Below are 18,270 nucleotides of genomic sequence, written 5' to 3'. Positions count from 1 at the left end.
AAAAAAAAAAAAATTAATTTCCTAGATATACAGAATTATGCTACCAAATGATCTTTTCAAAAATACTGTCCATTTACTACATCAGTGGTTTTGGAAGTGATGTTCACGGTTAATAAACCTATTTAGTATATGATCAGATAGTGTAATCAATCTTTGTCATGTTTATTTGGCTAATAAATCATTTTTATCAAATTTAATATGCGGGCAAATTCCATATTATTCACGTATGTTGAGTTTAAAGCTTTTACATGCTATGTGTAAAATGTGGATATTGGTGTTAACATCTTTGTGTGGGTGACAAGTTTCTAAAAAGTGATTTTTAAATGTTTATACAGCTGTTTTGAATAGTGCTTGTGAAATTTCTTTACATCTATAAGTGAAATTATGTCCTGTCTAATGTAGTATTCAAATAATTATGTCCATTTTGTTTGGAAGCAATACAGAAGCCTTCTTTCCTGAAAACGATGGCAATTTTGTTTTAACACTGGTTGATGAACAATGACATTGTTATTTTTTGTTAGAATGCATGTTTTTTGTTTGGTATTTTAAAATATTTTGCTTATAATTATAGAATGTAGCATTAACTTGAGGTATTTTATTAAGTTCTTTATTTTAGATGTCAGATGACATGGGTGTGTGAAACAGGGATGTTATATACGCAAAAGCTCTGCACATTCATGCTGCATGAGGATGAAAACTAGATGTGTTGAACATAAGTATTTCAGTTGTGGAATTTTATTTCTATCGATGATTGAACTGTACAATACAGTAGTTCTGAAAAGATCTTTTAGAAGCGAATTTCCATATATTTAGAAAGCGAATAAATAAGTTTTAAATTACTTCATTAAAAAGTTAATAATAAAATATACATGATTTTAAAATTATTTAGGTTTATTCAGAAGAGGATCGTAAAGCAAGATCATTAAGAATGACTAAATATTGGGAGAAAGTAAAAGCTAAGAACTTAAAGGCCAAAAGATCGGCAAAAAAGACTTGAATTATTCTGACTAAAGTGGTCCTTTGTGGCCTTAAAAGTAAAGTAAATAATAAATATATACATAAGCTGATTAAAATAAAATAATATACCTGTACACCAGCAACCTTTTTATTATAAAAAAATTCATGTGGACGTTCTTTAAGCCTGAATTTCATGTAATGGTGTTCTGCTTCATCAAGATAAACTGAATTATTGGTAGCCTTGTATAACCATGCAGCCGCCCAAGTCAATTCATCACCGTAATCTGTTGATCTGTTATAAACAAAATTAAAGCAATGTGCAATTCAGCAATCCTAAAAAAGTGCTACTCAATAATTTCTGAAACTGAAGAATTATGATCAAAAGGAGTATGGTACTAATCTGTAATGCTAACAGACTGGCTGGCATCTTCTATTAGTGAGGAGAACTGCACTTGAAGAGACAAACCAAACATAATAAAAAGCTTTTTATGATGAAGCTACAGATCACAAACAAACCTATGAATTTTTAAAAATAGCTGAACATTCATCAGAGATAATCAGGGTAGCTAACTAATCTACAATGATTAGTTTTTGTAGCGTTCATTTGAGTTAGATGTTGTTTGGGGCTTTTGGCAATTTTTGTGATGAGTGGATAACATAAACAAAGAATTGCAGTAAAATTTTGTATTAAGCTTGGAAAAATTCAAAATGAAATGCAAAATACTTAAAGCGGTTTATGGGGAGGACTCTGTAAGCCACACAGAATGAAGTTGGTGGTTCAACCATTTTATAAGGCATAAAAAATTTACCAAAGATGATGATCATCCAGGAAGGCCATCAACAGACACATCCCCGCATTTCCCAAGTAAATGGTTTGGTGAGGCCAAATCAATGTTTAACAGTTTGCAAGGTAGCAAAAAAGACTGGGATTTTTATGGGTTCATGTCATGAAACCCTAACTGACAAATTAGGAATTCATCATGCTGTCATCAAGTTCATTCCAAAATTCTTGACACAAAAGCAGAAAGACAATTCTGAAGTGGTCTGTCAGGAACTTTTCAATCAAGCAAATGATGATTTAACCTTCTTGTCGACAATAATATCAGATGATAAGACATGGCTGTATGGTATAATGGAGAAACAGCCTTAGTCCTCAACCATTGCACTTGCTCATTCTAACGCCTGCTGACTTTTTCATTTGTAAAATTAAAATTCTCATTAAAAGGACAGAGATGTAAGACAATATAGACCATAAAAAAAATTTCAGACCATTTTGAAAATGAATTTGTAAAGTGTGTTTCAGAGCTGCTTCTCAAAGTGGAAGGGATGTTAAAAAAACTGTGTACAATGGTAGGGACAGTAATTTGAGATTAACTATATAATGCTGTAAATATTCAATTTATCCATTATCCATTGGATTTAAAATATTCAGTCTGAAATTTTTTCTTAGAAAATGTTTGACTTTTTTTGAACACACATCATATGTGACATGTTTTTAGATGTACAGCCACGATAAATGGCATGTTGTTATAGGTTAATAAATTTATTGCTTTGGTAATTGTAACATGAGATTTGCATGCACTAATGCAATCATTATAAGTGTTAAGATTTTTAAATAGTTTTATATTTACTAATTTGAAATTCTAGAAACTTACTCCTATTTTAGTTGTCTTTTTAAAGACTAAATAAACTTTTTAAGGATTCCATAAAAACAGGTCCTGTGTTAATATATGCAAACATAAAAGAAAATTTTAAAATGAGTAACAATAATACAAGAGAATATTTGAACTGAAATAAAATTAAAAAAACACTTATTGAGATAGAATAACTATACTGAACTAAGAAAAACCAAAAAAAACTCCATGATTAATTTTAGTTATACACAAATAACTTATAGTTGTGGAAGTGTTATAATTTGGTAAACTTTAAAGAATATTTACCTCAAAATATTCTAAGAAGTATTAGTTTAAATGATTATGATTTTTAAAGTTAAGAAAAAGAATAACCAGTATGGTTTAAAAATATTATAATTTATTGACAAAAACAGTACGTAATACTTCAGTCACATGGACTCTATATCATAAAAATAAATACATACTCATAATACTGCGCTGCTCCTTTTATAGCTTCGTGATAAAATCCTCTGTATTTGTCTGCAAAATTGTAAAGTTCTTTTGCATGTTTCAAACAAAGACTAGAATAATCTGGATCGTAATCTTGGAATACCAATGAAACAGCAGCCATAGCAGCTGCTGTTTCCCCGGCTAAATCAGAACCTGGATAGCAGAATCATAAATTTATGTAATATGAATAATCAGTAAATTTGTCAATAAGCCATCTTAAAAATAAAACAACCATCTGATAATAAAAATGTTTAATATCTATTAAATGTTACCATAAACAAACACTGTTTTCTATAAAATCACACAGCATACTTCTTTATAGAATTGGTGTTAATTGAATCATTTGTTATAGTTTCATGATCTTCAAAATTCCCTTTTTACAGCCAATTTAATCACTTGACAGTTTTCCATCCATTAACATTCATGAATTGCTAGCCATCTCCAGAAATTCCTTCCACTTTTGAGCAGAAAGAAATCACTCAGAAGTAAGTCTGAACTGCATATAAATCGAAGTTTGAAAACATCCACCTGACTTTTCCCAGAAAATTCATTGGCAACCAGTTATCAATGAATTTCAGCCAGTATCACGTTTAGAAAGTGCAAATAACATCACATTCTGAATTTATGAGTCAATGGCTACTTTGATTAATTTTAAAATGTTATAATATACTCATAAATGAATGTAAGCCAACCTCTGCAAAAAGGTTACTGAATAGTTTTTAACTTTTAACATAATCCTCTTAAGTCCCCACATAATGAAAAGTTTATTCATGTTTATAAGATGAACATAACTACAGTAATTGTACATTTAAATACTCTTTACAAACTTCTGTCTGTTTAAATAATAAATTTCTACCCGTGGTATGAGTGATGTTTCAGATTTTTTTTTCTTAAAAGTAATTAACTTATCTACAGTTGCACACAAGTTATTGTGGTTAATAAGTTCTTCAGAAACACCATGATTCACCAAACCAAGAACAAAAAAAATATTAGACAGATCAAAATATAAAAACATATTAAAGACCAAAAAAAGTTAATCCAAAAGGAACAAAAGTGTTATTTTTAATAGTGTTACAAAAAAAAATAAATATAATGATATATTATATTCATCTCTATTTAATACATATGTCTGGAAATTACAAGTCACTTAGTTTAATAAAAAAACTTATAATAAAAAATTATCATGAAATTTTTATTATTCTGCAATTGAAGCTGCACATTTATACCCTAGGGTATGGTATACTATTCATCATATATTTATTTTCTGCCCTTACGCATGTCCCTTGCACCATGAATGTCTCCATCATCCAATACCCCCAAGTAAAATTTTGAGAAACTAATAGTTTCTATTTCAGTTTAGATTGTCTATAACTTTTACTACTTTTCTGCTCTGTCTTTTTAGCACCTTCGACTGATTCTTCTAGCACTATTTTAATCAGTTCTTCCAGTCTCATGTTATGCCCTGTCCAATTAACCTTCCTTTCCTCAATTGTTCTGATTAAGATTCTATCATCACATACTCCCCTCACTACTTCATTTTTCACTTTGTCTACTCATTTAATTTTCACCATTTCACATCTCAAATCAGCATTATCTGAATCACTTTACACTTTTTTCTAAACGTCCATGTTTCACATCTATATAGAAATGCACACCAAACATAACACTTTACAAGATGCTTCCTGAATTCAAACCATCTTACTATAACTGTTAAATGTTTCCTTAGCCATTGCTATTCTTTCTTTAGTTTGTTTTTCATCTGCAAACAAGTTTCTATTAACATAGTATCTGAATACCTCTACTGTCTCACTGGTTCAATTTTTCCTTTTTTTGTGCCGACATTGTGCTAATAATAGAGCAAATTTATTATTTTACAAAATTTACTTTCTACGGCTTCTATGTTGTTGCAAGATTAAAATTTGTTGTTCATCAGTTATAAAGAACACAAGTAACAAACCAATTTCTGAATTGTAAGTCCATTAAAAATTAAAAATAAAATTCCCATTGCCTGAACAGCAAACTGAATTATGACTCTAAGGACATAACTGTTAAGTACATACTGCTTCACAAACGAGATAAAATGTAATGGCTTACAATCTGAAGTCACATACACAAGCAGATATTTCATTCCTAACAACTTGTTAAAAAGAATTATAAAATATTAATTATACGCCTGCACAGACATACAAATGTAAGTTCATGGGCGTACAGTATTGGTAATACTTAAGGTTACTTAACATTTTTTTGTGATCAAAATATATGCAATATAGTCATAATATAAAATTAAGTAGTATGTAATATCTTCATTTTTAAAATTCAGAATTGTACCCTTGCAATTTATAAATGTAAAAATATTTTTAAAATTGTTTATTGTAAAATATAAAACTATTATTTTTTTGTTCGTGACAGTTAACAAAAGATTATTTACAATTATAATCTTTAGGAAATGAAAAGCTGAATTAAATTTTATAAGTACAATGATTTTAATAACTAACTTCATGGTCTTGCAACCATCTTCAAAGATGTACAAATTTATAGGCACATACAGAGAATAATCATTTAATAATTTAAATTTAATTTGAGCATTTGAAAATCTGTTACTAACACCCAAAACCTTACACCACTGAAGATGTATGTCATAAAAACAAATTATCAAATTAGAAAAAAAATTATGCTAAAAATAAAAATGCTTGCTAAAATATAACCACCTGGATGTTCAGTGCTAATCTTGTAAATAGGCCTTGTCATATTCATGTCTTCGGGTCGACCCCAAAATGTATGATCGAGTGAAAAATCTCCAACTTGCCCATAAAGTTCATTAGGACTAACATGGCACTTAATGAAATAATCAGTAGCCCATCGTAGTGCATTGAGAGCGTTCTTCCACTCTCCTAAAAAAAAATTCAGTTGAATTATCTACTCATATAAACTCAGTGCTTAATAAAACTATGTTTTATAAAGTATGGAACAAATGATTATAATCTACCTAGTGTTTACAAACTTGCACATATTACCTGTTACTATTAAGTAATGTGAAAAGCACATATATTTATACAATTGATATGAAAAGTATACGTAAAAAAAATCATATAATAAAAACATACTCGAGAAGAAAAAAATGAAACAGAAAGTTCATACCAATAATGAATAAAAAACTGCAAAAAATTTGTTCTAATTTTTAAAAAGATACATAAGTTAAACAATTATAAAAATTAATTAACAAAAACAACTCAAATGTTAAAATAATATGCTGAATTTATTCTCGTTACTTCTAATTCACACTGTATTTGTAGAGATTTAATCAGAACATTCATAGAATACACCACAAAAACAGAAATAAATATGATCAAAGGCCTAGTTGTTGTATCTAAGGGATAATGCAAAATACACTTTCACAATATTAATTAAATATGTACAAAACAAGAATATGTATGCTATTGGATATGCGTACCAATAGCCTATAATAGGGTATGTAAAAATTTACTACAGAAATTTGTCATTACATTGTACATGTGCACACACATATTCCTCCTTTCATATTCCATTTTCACCATTGTAGCACTTCATTTCATCTGTCACATAGCTACACCTATATCTAACCATAGCCATAAATAACTTCCTAAATTCTGTTTTTCTAATATTTTATATATATATATATAAAATAAATAAATATATATATATATATATATATATATATATATATATATATATATATATATATGGATGTGTGTCCACGTGAGTAATTTTTATCCTGAATTTATTACTAAATTTAGGGTCAATGATCAAAATATAATAATGCCAATGATACCAATGATGTTTAGCAATATTAGTAGAGTTAACATACTCAGTGAAGCATCTTTCCGGATCTCAACTGTGCTTTTGCTGCTGCCCACTAAACAGTCTTCTCATGGTTTTTTAACTGACAGCATGTCACTCATTTGAAGATAATGTAAAATGGATGAGGAATGAAAAACAAAATTCAAATTTCACTAATATTTACTTAAGAAATAAACCATTAAAACTTAAATTCTTTACTATCATATAAACAAGTTCAAAAGAACAACGTGATGATTTATTAATAATTACCTGCAGCCTTATATGCATCTCTATATGATAAACAGCCCCATGCCAGTAAAGTTGTAGTACTTGCAACAGTAAAACCAAATTTTACAAAATCACCAGCTGTAAAATAAAATAAAAATGTAGTAACTTTATTATAAACAAAATAATTATTAATACACAAAAATGAAACGACAACAATCTTTTCTGTCACTTAACGAATTGAGTGTGTTGAAAATAAATTTTATTTTCAACCAGACTTAAACTGGCTACAAATTATTAAATACAAATTAATACCAGGTTGAGATGGCTCATGACTAAAAAATTTAAAGTATTGTGAAGTTAAGGTACTACGTCAGTTATGTTGGTAAAAATTCTTACATATCTTATAAGCATTTCTATAAGTACCAGTGGATTCCTAAGTTTGTTTAAAACTACCAACTTGATTTCTATATTAGAAAACAAAAGAAAGCAGAAATTTTTTTTAAATTATCACACTATTGCCTTGAATTAGGAAATTGCAAGTTTTGAGAGAGTGATTCATACAAGATTGCAGGATTTCTGTGATAAGCTGTGTATTACTCAATTGTTAGTATGGATTCAGGAAGGAAATATCTACTATTACGAGATGGTTGATTATTTTATTTAATAGACGTTTTTGATAATGTAGACGAAGGGCATACAGTGATCAGAGTTTTCCTTAATCTATCTCATTCATTCGATATGCTTTTGACCAACATTTCGGTTAACTATCTCTGTACATTGGCCATCAGAGAGACTCTTTTAAATCTTATAAAATTCTTTTTATTAATTACTCTCAATCTAATAAACTTTAATTTATAAATGATATAATAAAAAATTTTATTCTGAAAAATAAATAATTATAAAGGTGTGGCCCAAAGTTCCATACTGGAGCATGTTATTTTAGTAGCCTACTCCAAACATTTTCTTACTTTTGGTAATTACAATAAGACAATTAAAAATGCAGATGATTTGTTTTGCAATGAGAATAGCAATCTTCTAGCTCAAGACTTATCTGGTACCTGGCGAGCCGAGTAATTATTTTTTATCTGACTTAATTTAAATACTTAGAAAACAGATTCAATTCAGTTTTGATATAATTATTAAAAAAATATTAATCTATTAAAAATGAATCATTGTTCCAACACGTGAAGAGTCTATTAAGTTCCTTAGCATCTACCTATATTTATATTTTGATGAGGGTGTACATGTTGAGAGGTTATGTACTAAAATAAATTCTATTTTATGTCTCCTTAGAATTCTGTCTTTATTTTTCTTTTGCTGAACTGTTAAACAATTATGATGGGGTAGATTTTTTTTTCTATCCATTGGGGTTAAATTTGGGGTGGTACTTAGAGGAGTGGATCAATTAAACACAATAAAATCCTTAGGATTATAATAACATGAAAAAAGTTGAGTCATGCAAGCCAATTTGCTCCCGTACAAGTTGTTAAGATTGTATATTTTCAAATGTCTTTTTATTTTTGAGTCTAAGAATAACGATATCATATTAAATTCTCAAACGCAAAGATATTTCAAAAGGATGTTTTAATAAATATCATACTAATACCAATAATTTAAAATGCAGAGAGAATAACCGATTTGTAAAAGTCCATTATACTTCATCTGACTGCCATCTATCCAAGAATGCTGGAGGGCTTTAAGTTTGAAAATAAATTAAAACAATACTCAACTGATAAATGCCTGCCTGCATTCAACTGCTGAATTATAAGCAGTTTATAATCTATCAGCAATAGTTATTGTTGGTGTTTGTTATATCTGATGTTATTACAAACATATTTTGTTGTCATTCATAGTTTGAGTTTATTTAAAGTAATAGTTGTTTTGTTTATATATATATATAATAAATAACAAAGACAAATACAATAACAAAAAAAGAATAAAAGAATTGATATTTCTAAGTTAATATATATATATATATATATATATATATATATATATATATACTATTTATTTTTATAATATTAATTGTTAACTGTTTACTATTGCATTTATAAGTTATAATTAGTTGTAAATTTGACAGTGTAACTTACAAGGGTAAGTCAATTATTATCCGCAATGTAGTTATAAATTTTATTACAATACAAATAGAAAACTTACATGTACATCATTTTTCAACACAGTCTGCTTGCATTTCAATGCACTTGGTCCATCATTGCACAAGCTTCCTGACGCCCTCATAAAAGAAGGTTTTCGGTTGAGCTGCGAGCCAGGAATGCATCGCTTCTTTCACTGTTTCGTCTGAGGTAAATCGACGGAATATCTCTTTGAGTGGACCAAACAAGTGGTAGTCAGAAGGGGCAACATCAAGACCATACAGAGGATGAGCCACTACTTCAAAGTTGAGTTTCTGGAGCGTTTCAGCAGTGTGGGCAGCAGTATGTGGACGGGCATTGTCGTGCAACAACACAACACCTTTCAACAGCAGTCCTCGGTGTTTGCTTCGAATTGCAGACTTCAGCTTGGCAATAAGTATCTCGCTGTAACACACACTGTTTATTGTCATGCCCTTTTCCTCATAATGCTCCAGTACTGGGCCTTGTGAGTCACAAAAAACCATAAGCATCAGTTTTCCTGTGGATGGTTGGGTCTTGAACTTTTTTTGCAGGGCGAATTTGGATGTTTCCATTCCATACTCTGCCGTTTACTCTCTGGCTCGTAATGATGGATCCATGTTTCGTCACCAGTGATGATTCTGTCTAAGAAGATGTCCTGTTCGTTACCATAGTGATCCAAATGTTTTTGGCAGATGTCCAAGCGCATTTGTTTATGCAACTGTGGGAGTTGTTTTGGGACCCATCTTGCACAGACTTTATGAAACCCAACTCTGTTGTGGATGATTTCATAGGCAGAACCGTGACTAATTTGCAGATGATGTGCCACTTCATCAATAGTTACTCATCTGTCTAAGAAAACCATGTCACATGCACGCTCAATGTTCTCCTCATTTGGCAGTAAACGGTCGTTCAGCTCCTTCGTCATGCGTAACACTTGTGCAACCATTTTTTAATTTTTCAATCCATTTGTAAACACTCTGTTGTGGCAACACACTGTTCCTGTACTGTACCAAAAGTCTTTGATGAATTTCGGCCCTTGATACACCTTCTGATCACAAAAAACAGATCATTGAACGTTGCTCTTCTTTGGTGCAAACAGAAAACGGAGCAGCCATGGTTAATGGCAAGGCAGCGATAATGGAACTAACCTAGCAGCATCAAACCTGCACAGACATAACAACAATTAAACCATGCATCCATCATCTATGCAACACGACAGTACTACCAACATAAACAAAAATATATCGTCCTTTTGCTTATCATCCATAACTCAATTCCATACAATAAGACACCCATAGACAGAATTTGGCTAACCTCTTTCTTAATACTATAAATCCAGACTTTTACTATGTACTTTTACTCTTCTTACTGAAGCCCTGCCTTGCCGATGCCATCTTTCCTTTTATTTCTATTACACTCTTCCAGTCCTCTGTCCTCATGGTACCCAAATATCTGTAATACTGTAATATCTTGTTTTACTCTTTCTATTCTTCCTTCACTTGTCCTTACTGCTAAAACATCTTATTTTTTTGCTTCCATTACTTTTATATTCCTTCCTCAAAGACTGCTAACATACTTTGAAGTGTGTAAATGCCATCATCAGCAAACTTTATGCGTCTTACTTTTCATCCTTCATTACTTATTTCTTCTTCTATTTTTTTCTAATATATTCCTTATCATACCTTCAATGTAAATAATTTATAGTGTAAGTGAAAGGCAGCACCCTTTCCCAACACCTAGACATAAACCCTCCCAGTCAGTCATATTCTATTTTACCTTCATTGCTGCTATATATAATTGTTTAATTAATTACCCTTCTGTCTTTCTATTATACTTTTTTCTCTTTAAGAATCTCTACCATTTTCTCCCATTTGAATTTATCAAATGCCTTCTCTAAATCTATGAAATAAGACTCATTCCTCTTCCATTCTCTAAATTTCTCTCTCCAACCACCCTTTTATTAGCCTGATGGTTCCTTTCCCTTTACTGAAACCAAACTGTTCCTATCCTACATTCTCTTGTATTATTTTTATCAACCTTTTTTATTATTCGTAGAACAATGTGATGATATGTGATAATAGTTTAAAATTATCAAATATTAAACAACTCACTTTTAAAACTATGAACTTTTTCTTCCAAAGAACTTTCAAAGACAATTAATTGTTGGCTTCAAATTAAATTGCAATCCATGCAGTTCAATTTGTGTACTCCTGGGCCAATGTATTTGTAAGTGGGTGCATTAATTCTTTGTGTTTTGTCTGTTGTTTTGAGACTGATAAAATAAGCTTTTTTACTGAAAATATTGTTGGTTAATGTAGGTTGGTAATCTATTGCTATTAGTTAGTGTTATATATCTTTTATCTTTATGTGCATTTTTGTTCTGTGTTTCATGTAAATGTGGGTAGATAACCTTTATTCTGGGTCAGATGTTTTACTTCACCGAGTTTCAGAGAAGTGCTTCCATTTGTCTTTCTGAAGAGTCTTTAAAATACCTAAATCTAATGTTATATCAGTCAAGGATTTAAATTATATTAATTCTCAAATCTATTATCACATCTGTAAAAAAAATATCCAAATTTATCATGTACCCTACACAACTACCAATACTGGAAGCTTCTACTTTTTGACTGGATCATTACAAAAGAGAAATAAAACTGAATCAAACAAGATTAAATTTACAAAATTTATCTCAATTTAAGATGGGATTTATTTTACATACATTTAAAATTAATTAAATGTCTATTGTACACTATTTAATGAAGCGGATTGATTTAAATTTTGTCAAGGAGTTTCTACATGTCATTTACAATTAACCTACATAAAGGTTAGAGAAACAGATTCCTTTATAGAGGTTCCAATTATCAGTAAATGGTTGGCTTGTGGGAGCTATGAAACTTAAAATTAAAACAAAAAATTAATCAATAAATGAAACAAAAAAGTTGAATAAGGTTAACTGAACAAGATTATTTGTTTAAATTGAAAAGTCAACACAATACAGCAACAAGAGTAAGAAAGTTTAACTTATAATTGCAAGATTTAAACAAGTAGATATTAAGCAAGTTTTGTAACATGCACAATGTTGTACGGTTTCATTTAAAGTTGAATAAATCAGCTTCCATGTGGTCATTGTAAAACAAATAAACAAACAAACAAACATTCTTCAACCGCTTTAATGTTGTTTGAATTGAATCCTACCCATTACAAGTTTTTTAATGTACAACTTTTTAAAAACTTGTTATTATTAACTGCTCTTTGTAATCTTTGTATTGAATGCATTGACTAGTTTGTCTGGCTTTAGGCAAATTCCAACCAACATGACAGTTAATTTAATATAAGTACAGTTTTCAGTAGCATTAATATAATTGCTTACTATTATTATTAATAATATTTATTTATTTAAGCATTCATCTGACAGTTATATTTTTAATTATGCAGACTACTTTTTTTATTATGAGAATGATATGATAAATAGGTCAAACTCTTGCTAGGAATTATACCCTAGCAGTGATGCTCATTGCTTCTCCTTTAACTCTTGGCGGCTAGAGTTAAAGTAGAAGCAATGGGTATCATTACTTGATGAAAAGGGACAAGTGTCAGTAGATATTCTAAGGGTGAGGTCGTTGCACAGTTTTGAATGAAGACAGGCCACAACTATCTCCACAGCCACCTCCAGCGCATAGGAGTTGCCAAATCAGCAACATGCCCACTGTGTTGACAAGGGTCAAGGAACTATGACAGCCTGCATCTATCGACCTGTCCTGAATTACAAAACATTGAGGGTGAAGGGTATGGGGCTGCTAGATTTCAGATGGCACAAGACAATCAAGGCATAAGTTAAAAAAAAAGAAGAAAAATGAGGAATTATACTCGGGACCAGTTGAATGAAAAGCCAAATATGTTGATCACTATATCAACTGGCTGGCTGCCTATATATATATATATATATATATAACTATTCACTAAATAAAAAATGTAAATAAATAATTTCTAGAAAAATAAACTTTTCATAGTGTTAAAAGATTTAATAAATACATTACTACGTGAAATATGAACAATAAGCTATTAAAGCAAGAAAGAGAAACACTAAAGATTTGTCAACTGTTTTATATATACGTACAATGTTTAATATTGTTAAATATTTTATTTATAACCATTCTGGAAGTTATAAAATTCAAATTTTAAAATAAATTTATGAATAATAGATTTAAATTATTTACCTTAAAATACTGCTCATTATTACATATATTATGAGTAAGTTCACACAAGTGCTTTCATTGTGGCCATGGCTTCTTCAGCTGTTAGTTAAATAAAATTTTAAGTTAATATTAACAATTTTTAGACAGTTGTTATTCTCTCAATCACCGAGTTAAAACTGAACTGCTATTACAAGATATTAAATAATCAACCTGGTGGTGTAATATGTAACTAATATAATATTTTTAAATTATCAAAAATTCTCCTAATTCATTCGTCTTTATAAAAAATTAATTGTTCTTTATAAAATTTTTACTGTAATTATTTTTAATTATATGTCATTTTTTTCATCGCCATCGTTTTATATTTATTTCTAATATTTTTATATCTAAATTATTAAACATGTGTTTTCTTTTTTTTATATGTTCTGCATAATTTGACTTTTGTTTTGAATATTTATAAGCTTGCAAATGTTCTTGGTATCCTTTTTTTTAATTGTTCTGTTAGAAATACCTGTATAAAACTTTTCACAATCTTCTTTACCACATTTTACTTTATACACACCTGGATAATTATATTTATTCTCGTTTATTGTAGTTTTATTTTCATTTAACTGCTTATTCAAGTTTTTGTTATCTATTTTGTATACCATCCTAAATTCTTTAATTAAATGCTTTTTTTTATATATTGACGTATTATTATTACATGTAATTGGAAAATATTGATTACTATTATTGTTTATTTTATTTAAAGTAGCAAATGTATTAATATTATTATGTTTTACTTTACTTTAATTACATATGTCTAATAGAATTATTTAGATACAAAAAACATTTCTAAACTTATAAAAATTCAAAAAAAGTCAAATTATACAGAACGTATAAAATGTGGAGGTTCAAAAATATTAAAACAAATTTAACTGAGTATCATCTTTGAAATAAAAGATTTTAAACCAGAATCCAAAATCTAAGACATGTTTAATAAACCAGTTTTCACTGAACACTCGATTTTTGTAACATTGGGGCAGTTTTTATATGCTTAAATTTATACTTGAATGAAAACATTCTAGAATTTTGAGTTGTCTTTTGTTAGATGCTAATTGGGGTGACAATAAAAATGTATCTTTCATCCTTTTTTTTTATTATTTATATATAATATTCTGACAAATGTAAGGATTTTAATAATTTTTATAACAGTGTTCTAAGAAATAAAAGTTCTCAATTCAGCATGCTTTTTGTCATGTACCTCATTACATGACAAAACTGAACTGATCTATATTAACCTTCTCACACAATGTAGGTCTAGAAAGTTCTTCAGAGATGATTACAGGCCTAGCAAAGTGGTTCACACACAGTAGGCTAAAAATAAAATTGTTCATGATTAATACAAGATCAGCTGTTTTCTAGTGATACGAAGAAATTCAATTTATTACTAAAACGCAAATTGTTTTTTTAAACCTAGATTGAAGTCTTTCATTTTAAATTTTTTTGTTGCTGAAAGCAGTAGGTAGTTACCAGTCTCACTTGTTAGTAGCACTGTGGAACTTTCCCAAAATAAAACATTTTTGGCCTTACAACTGAATAAAATTTAGTGGGATGATCACATCAATAAACTGTATAAAAAGCTCAATAATTTTTTTAACACTGACATTTTTGGGTTGTTATTTATATGTGAGAACAGTGAAAATAACTTATTTTAAGTTTTTTCATTCATGTTTAAGCTAACAGCCACATTTTGTGGCACAAACAAAGAAGAAAACTGTAATGCTGTACAAACAAAACAAAAACTGTATTTGTCATGTTCCAGTTCTATTTATTCTTAGGTGGTTTATTTATTTATCTTTCTCTTTTGTGTAACTATGATTTTCAGCACATGTTAAATAAAATAACTAAACATAAAAAGCTAATTTACTGTTTTTCTGCTTTTGTCATTAGCATGACATATCAAATTTATTGTCATTTAATGTGGATACCATACATCTTTTTATGAATATTACATTCAGTGTCACTTAACATTGGTGATCGACAAAAACTGATAATTTTATGCGATTTACAGTTCTTATATCCTATTATGTTTATGGATGCTATGTCTTGAGACATTCTAAATGTTACAAAACTATCAATCAATGAGAAATGCAGTTTACACTCAACAACTCAAGACTTTCATGATGGGCAACAGAAATTAGTAAAAAAAAAAAAAAAAAAAAAAATAATAAACAGAAAGTGTTGAAATAACTATGTAAAAAATAAACATTAACATCAGAATTTCAATTCCTGTTTATAAAATAACTACATTTATGAAAAGCCAACTAGACAAAAAACTAATGAATGGAATAATTAAAATTATGTAAAAATATAATTTATATTATATTTTCTTATTTTAGAATTTAAGATACATCTAAAACTTACAAATAACTAAACAACGGTCATTTTCTTTAAATTTAAAAAAATAAAACTTTACTTAAATTGAAACTAAAATCCATCATGAATACAAACACAACTCTTGTAATGTTGCTTAATTTTGGGGAAAGCAGTATCTTCATAAAATACTTATTAAATAACAGCAATTAGGACAGTATAAATTAAAAAGAAAATTTTTTTCAATTATTTAAATGTATTTGTACCAGATGAATCGATGCAGTAATTTAAAAAACCTTTGCTTTAATTGCGAAAAATATGTGTGCATAGAAGTCAATATTTTTCAATTAACTTAAATTACATTAAAATGCAGTTACTATAATTCAAATAAATGTACGCAATGATCATCTGACATAGAAATTAAAAGTAATTAATTTTGAAAAAATGTCAACTTGTGTATTTTTTAAAAACATTTAACACTGTTTACATAAAAATATAACTATGAATGGTTATTAGAAACCAAGATGAGATAAAAACCTGCATTCCTCAAAAACCGCTCAGATCCTTTTTTTTTGTTAACCTCTGGGACCATCGTTAGGTATTGCTTCAGAGGATGAGATGAATGACAATTTTTGCGTCAGGTGAAAATGCCATGCCTGACTGGGATTTGAATCCAGGACCTCCGGATAAAAGGCTGAGATGATACCACTTGCAAACTTGCAACACGGAGGACGTTCAGATTCTAGATATGATGCATAACATTTGAATTCCAAATTGTAACCTTTTCTTCTCAGATACTCCGATTGTCCAAGTTTCACTTCCATATAAAGCGACACTCCAAACATACACTTTCAAAAATCTTTTCCTGACATTTAAATTAATTTTTGATGTAAACAAATTATATTTCTTACTGAAGGCTCGTTTAGCTTGTGCTATTCGGCATTTTATATCGCTCCTGCTTCGTCCATCTTTAGTAATTCTACTTCCCAAATAACAAAATTCTTCTACCTCCATAATCTTTTCTCCTCCTATTTTCACATTCAGTGGTCCATCTTTGTTATTTCTACTACATTTCATTACTTTTGTTTTGTTCTTATTTATTTTGATGCGATAGTTCTTGCGTAGGACTTCATCTATGCCGTTCATTGTTTCTTCTAAATCCTTTTTACTCTCGGCTAGAATTACTATATCATCAGCAAATCGTAGCATCTTTATCTTTTCACCTTGTACTGTTACTCCGAATCTAAATTGTTCTTTAACATCATTAACTGCTAGTTCCATGTAAAGATTAAAAAGTAACGGAGACAGGGAACACCCTTGTCGGACTCCCTTTCTTATTACGGCTTCTTTCTTATGTTCTTCAATTGTTACTGTTACTGTTGCTGTTTGGTTCCTGTACATGTTAGCAATTGTTCTTCTATCTCTGTATTTGAACCCTAATTTTTTTAAAATGCTGAATATTTTATTCCAGTCTACGTTATCGAATGCCTTTTCTAGATCTATAAATGCCAAGTATGTTGGTTTGTTTTTCTTTAATCTTCCTTCTACTATTAATCTGAGGCCTAAAATTGCTTCCTTTGTCCCTATACTTTTCCTGAAACCAAACTGGTCTTCTCCTAACACTTCCTCCACTCTCCTCTCAATTCTTCTGTATAGAATTCTAGTTAAGATTTTTGATGCATGACTAGTTAAACTAATTGTTCTGTATTCTTCACATTTATCTGCCCCTGCTTTCTTTGGTATCATTACTATAACACTTTTTTTGAAGTCTGATGGAAATTCCCCTTTTTCATAAATATTAAAATGGCTATCATAAGAATAACAAAAAAATGTATATCTACCGTTGTATATATACAGTTTTTTCAGCTAGGGTCTGAAGTGGTTGTACATTTAACATACATATCTTAAATGAGGACTTAAAGCATCAGATCGACCTCAAAATTAATACTAATAAGAGAGAATTATGTTTACTGCAATAAATTAAAATATGAAACATTAAAATATTACTAGAAACAGTTTAAGTAAGCAAGGGCAAAAAAAATTCTACTTCTACAAAATGATCTCAACTGAACCGATTAAATTCTATGTTAACACAGATAATTAATACTGAACAAGGAAGTCTTTAATTGGTATAATTAGAAACAAAAATAAAATAACCAAAATATAATTTAAACTCATCACACAAATATATTTAATAACATACATACCATCATAATAACCACCAGTGAGGTCTTCCCCATTTTCACCTTTATCTTGTAAACCAGAATCTCCTCGCCACGGTATCCTGTTGTCTGGAGGAAGGTGTCCTGAACGTTGAGCTTCATAAAAAAGTAAAGAAAGACGAATTACATCATCATATTGATGCTGACCACCAAAAACCATACAAATTAATAAATTTATGACAAAAATAGTAGCACTGTTTATCCACAGATTATTCCCCATCTGAAACAAGCAAGAAAAAACACTAATTAATACATGAGG

General features: G+C 29.4%; 1 protein-coding gene across 1 annotated transcript in view; it reads right to left on the bottom strand.

The window, feature by feature from the left end:
- Positions 1 to 18,270, bottom strand: part of LOC142323236 (uncharacterized) — a 123,459-nt gene that overhangs the window by 12,607 nt on the left and 92,582 nt on the right. The window contains exons 2-6 of the mRNA XM_075362605.1: positions 17,997 to 18,231; positions 7,167 to 7,262; positions 5,789 to 5,971; positions 3,056 to 3,233; positions 1,087 to 1,249 (exon numbers count right to left, since the gene is read on the bottom strand). Coding sequence (XP_075218720.1) covers positions 1,087 to 1,249; positions 3,056 to 3,233; positions 5,789 to 5,971; positions 7,167 to 7,262; positions 17,997 to 18,231 — 855 coding nt within the window. The remainder of the gene's footprint in view (positions 1 to 1,086; positions 1,250 to 3,055; positions 3,234 to 5,788; positions 5,972 to 7,166; positions 7,263 to 17,996; positions 18,232 to 18,270) is intronic.

This window comes from Lycorma delicatula, chromosome 4 (genome assembly GCF_047948215.1).
Source record: "Lycorma delicatula isolate Av1 chromosome 4, ASM4794821v1, whole genome shotgun sequence".
In the NCBI taxonomy this organism is placed as follows: Eukaryota; Metazoa; Arthropoda; class Insecta; order Hemiptera; family Fulgoridae; genus Lycorma; species Lycorma delicatula.
Note: the sequence above shows the minus strand (reverse complement) of the source record. Positions and strands in the feature narration are given on the sequence as shown.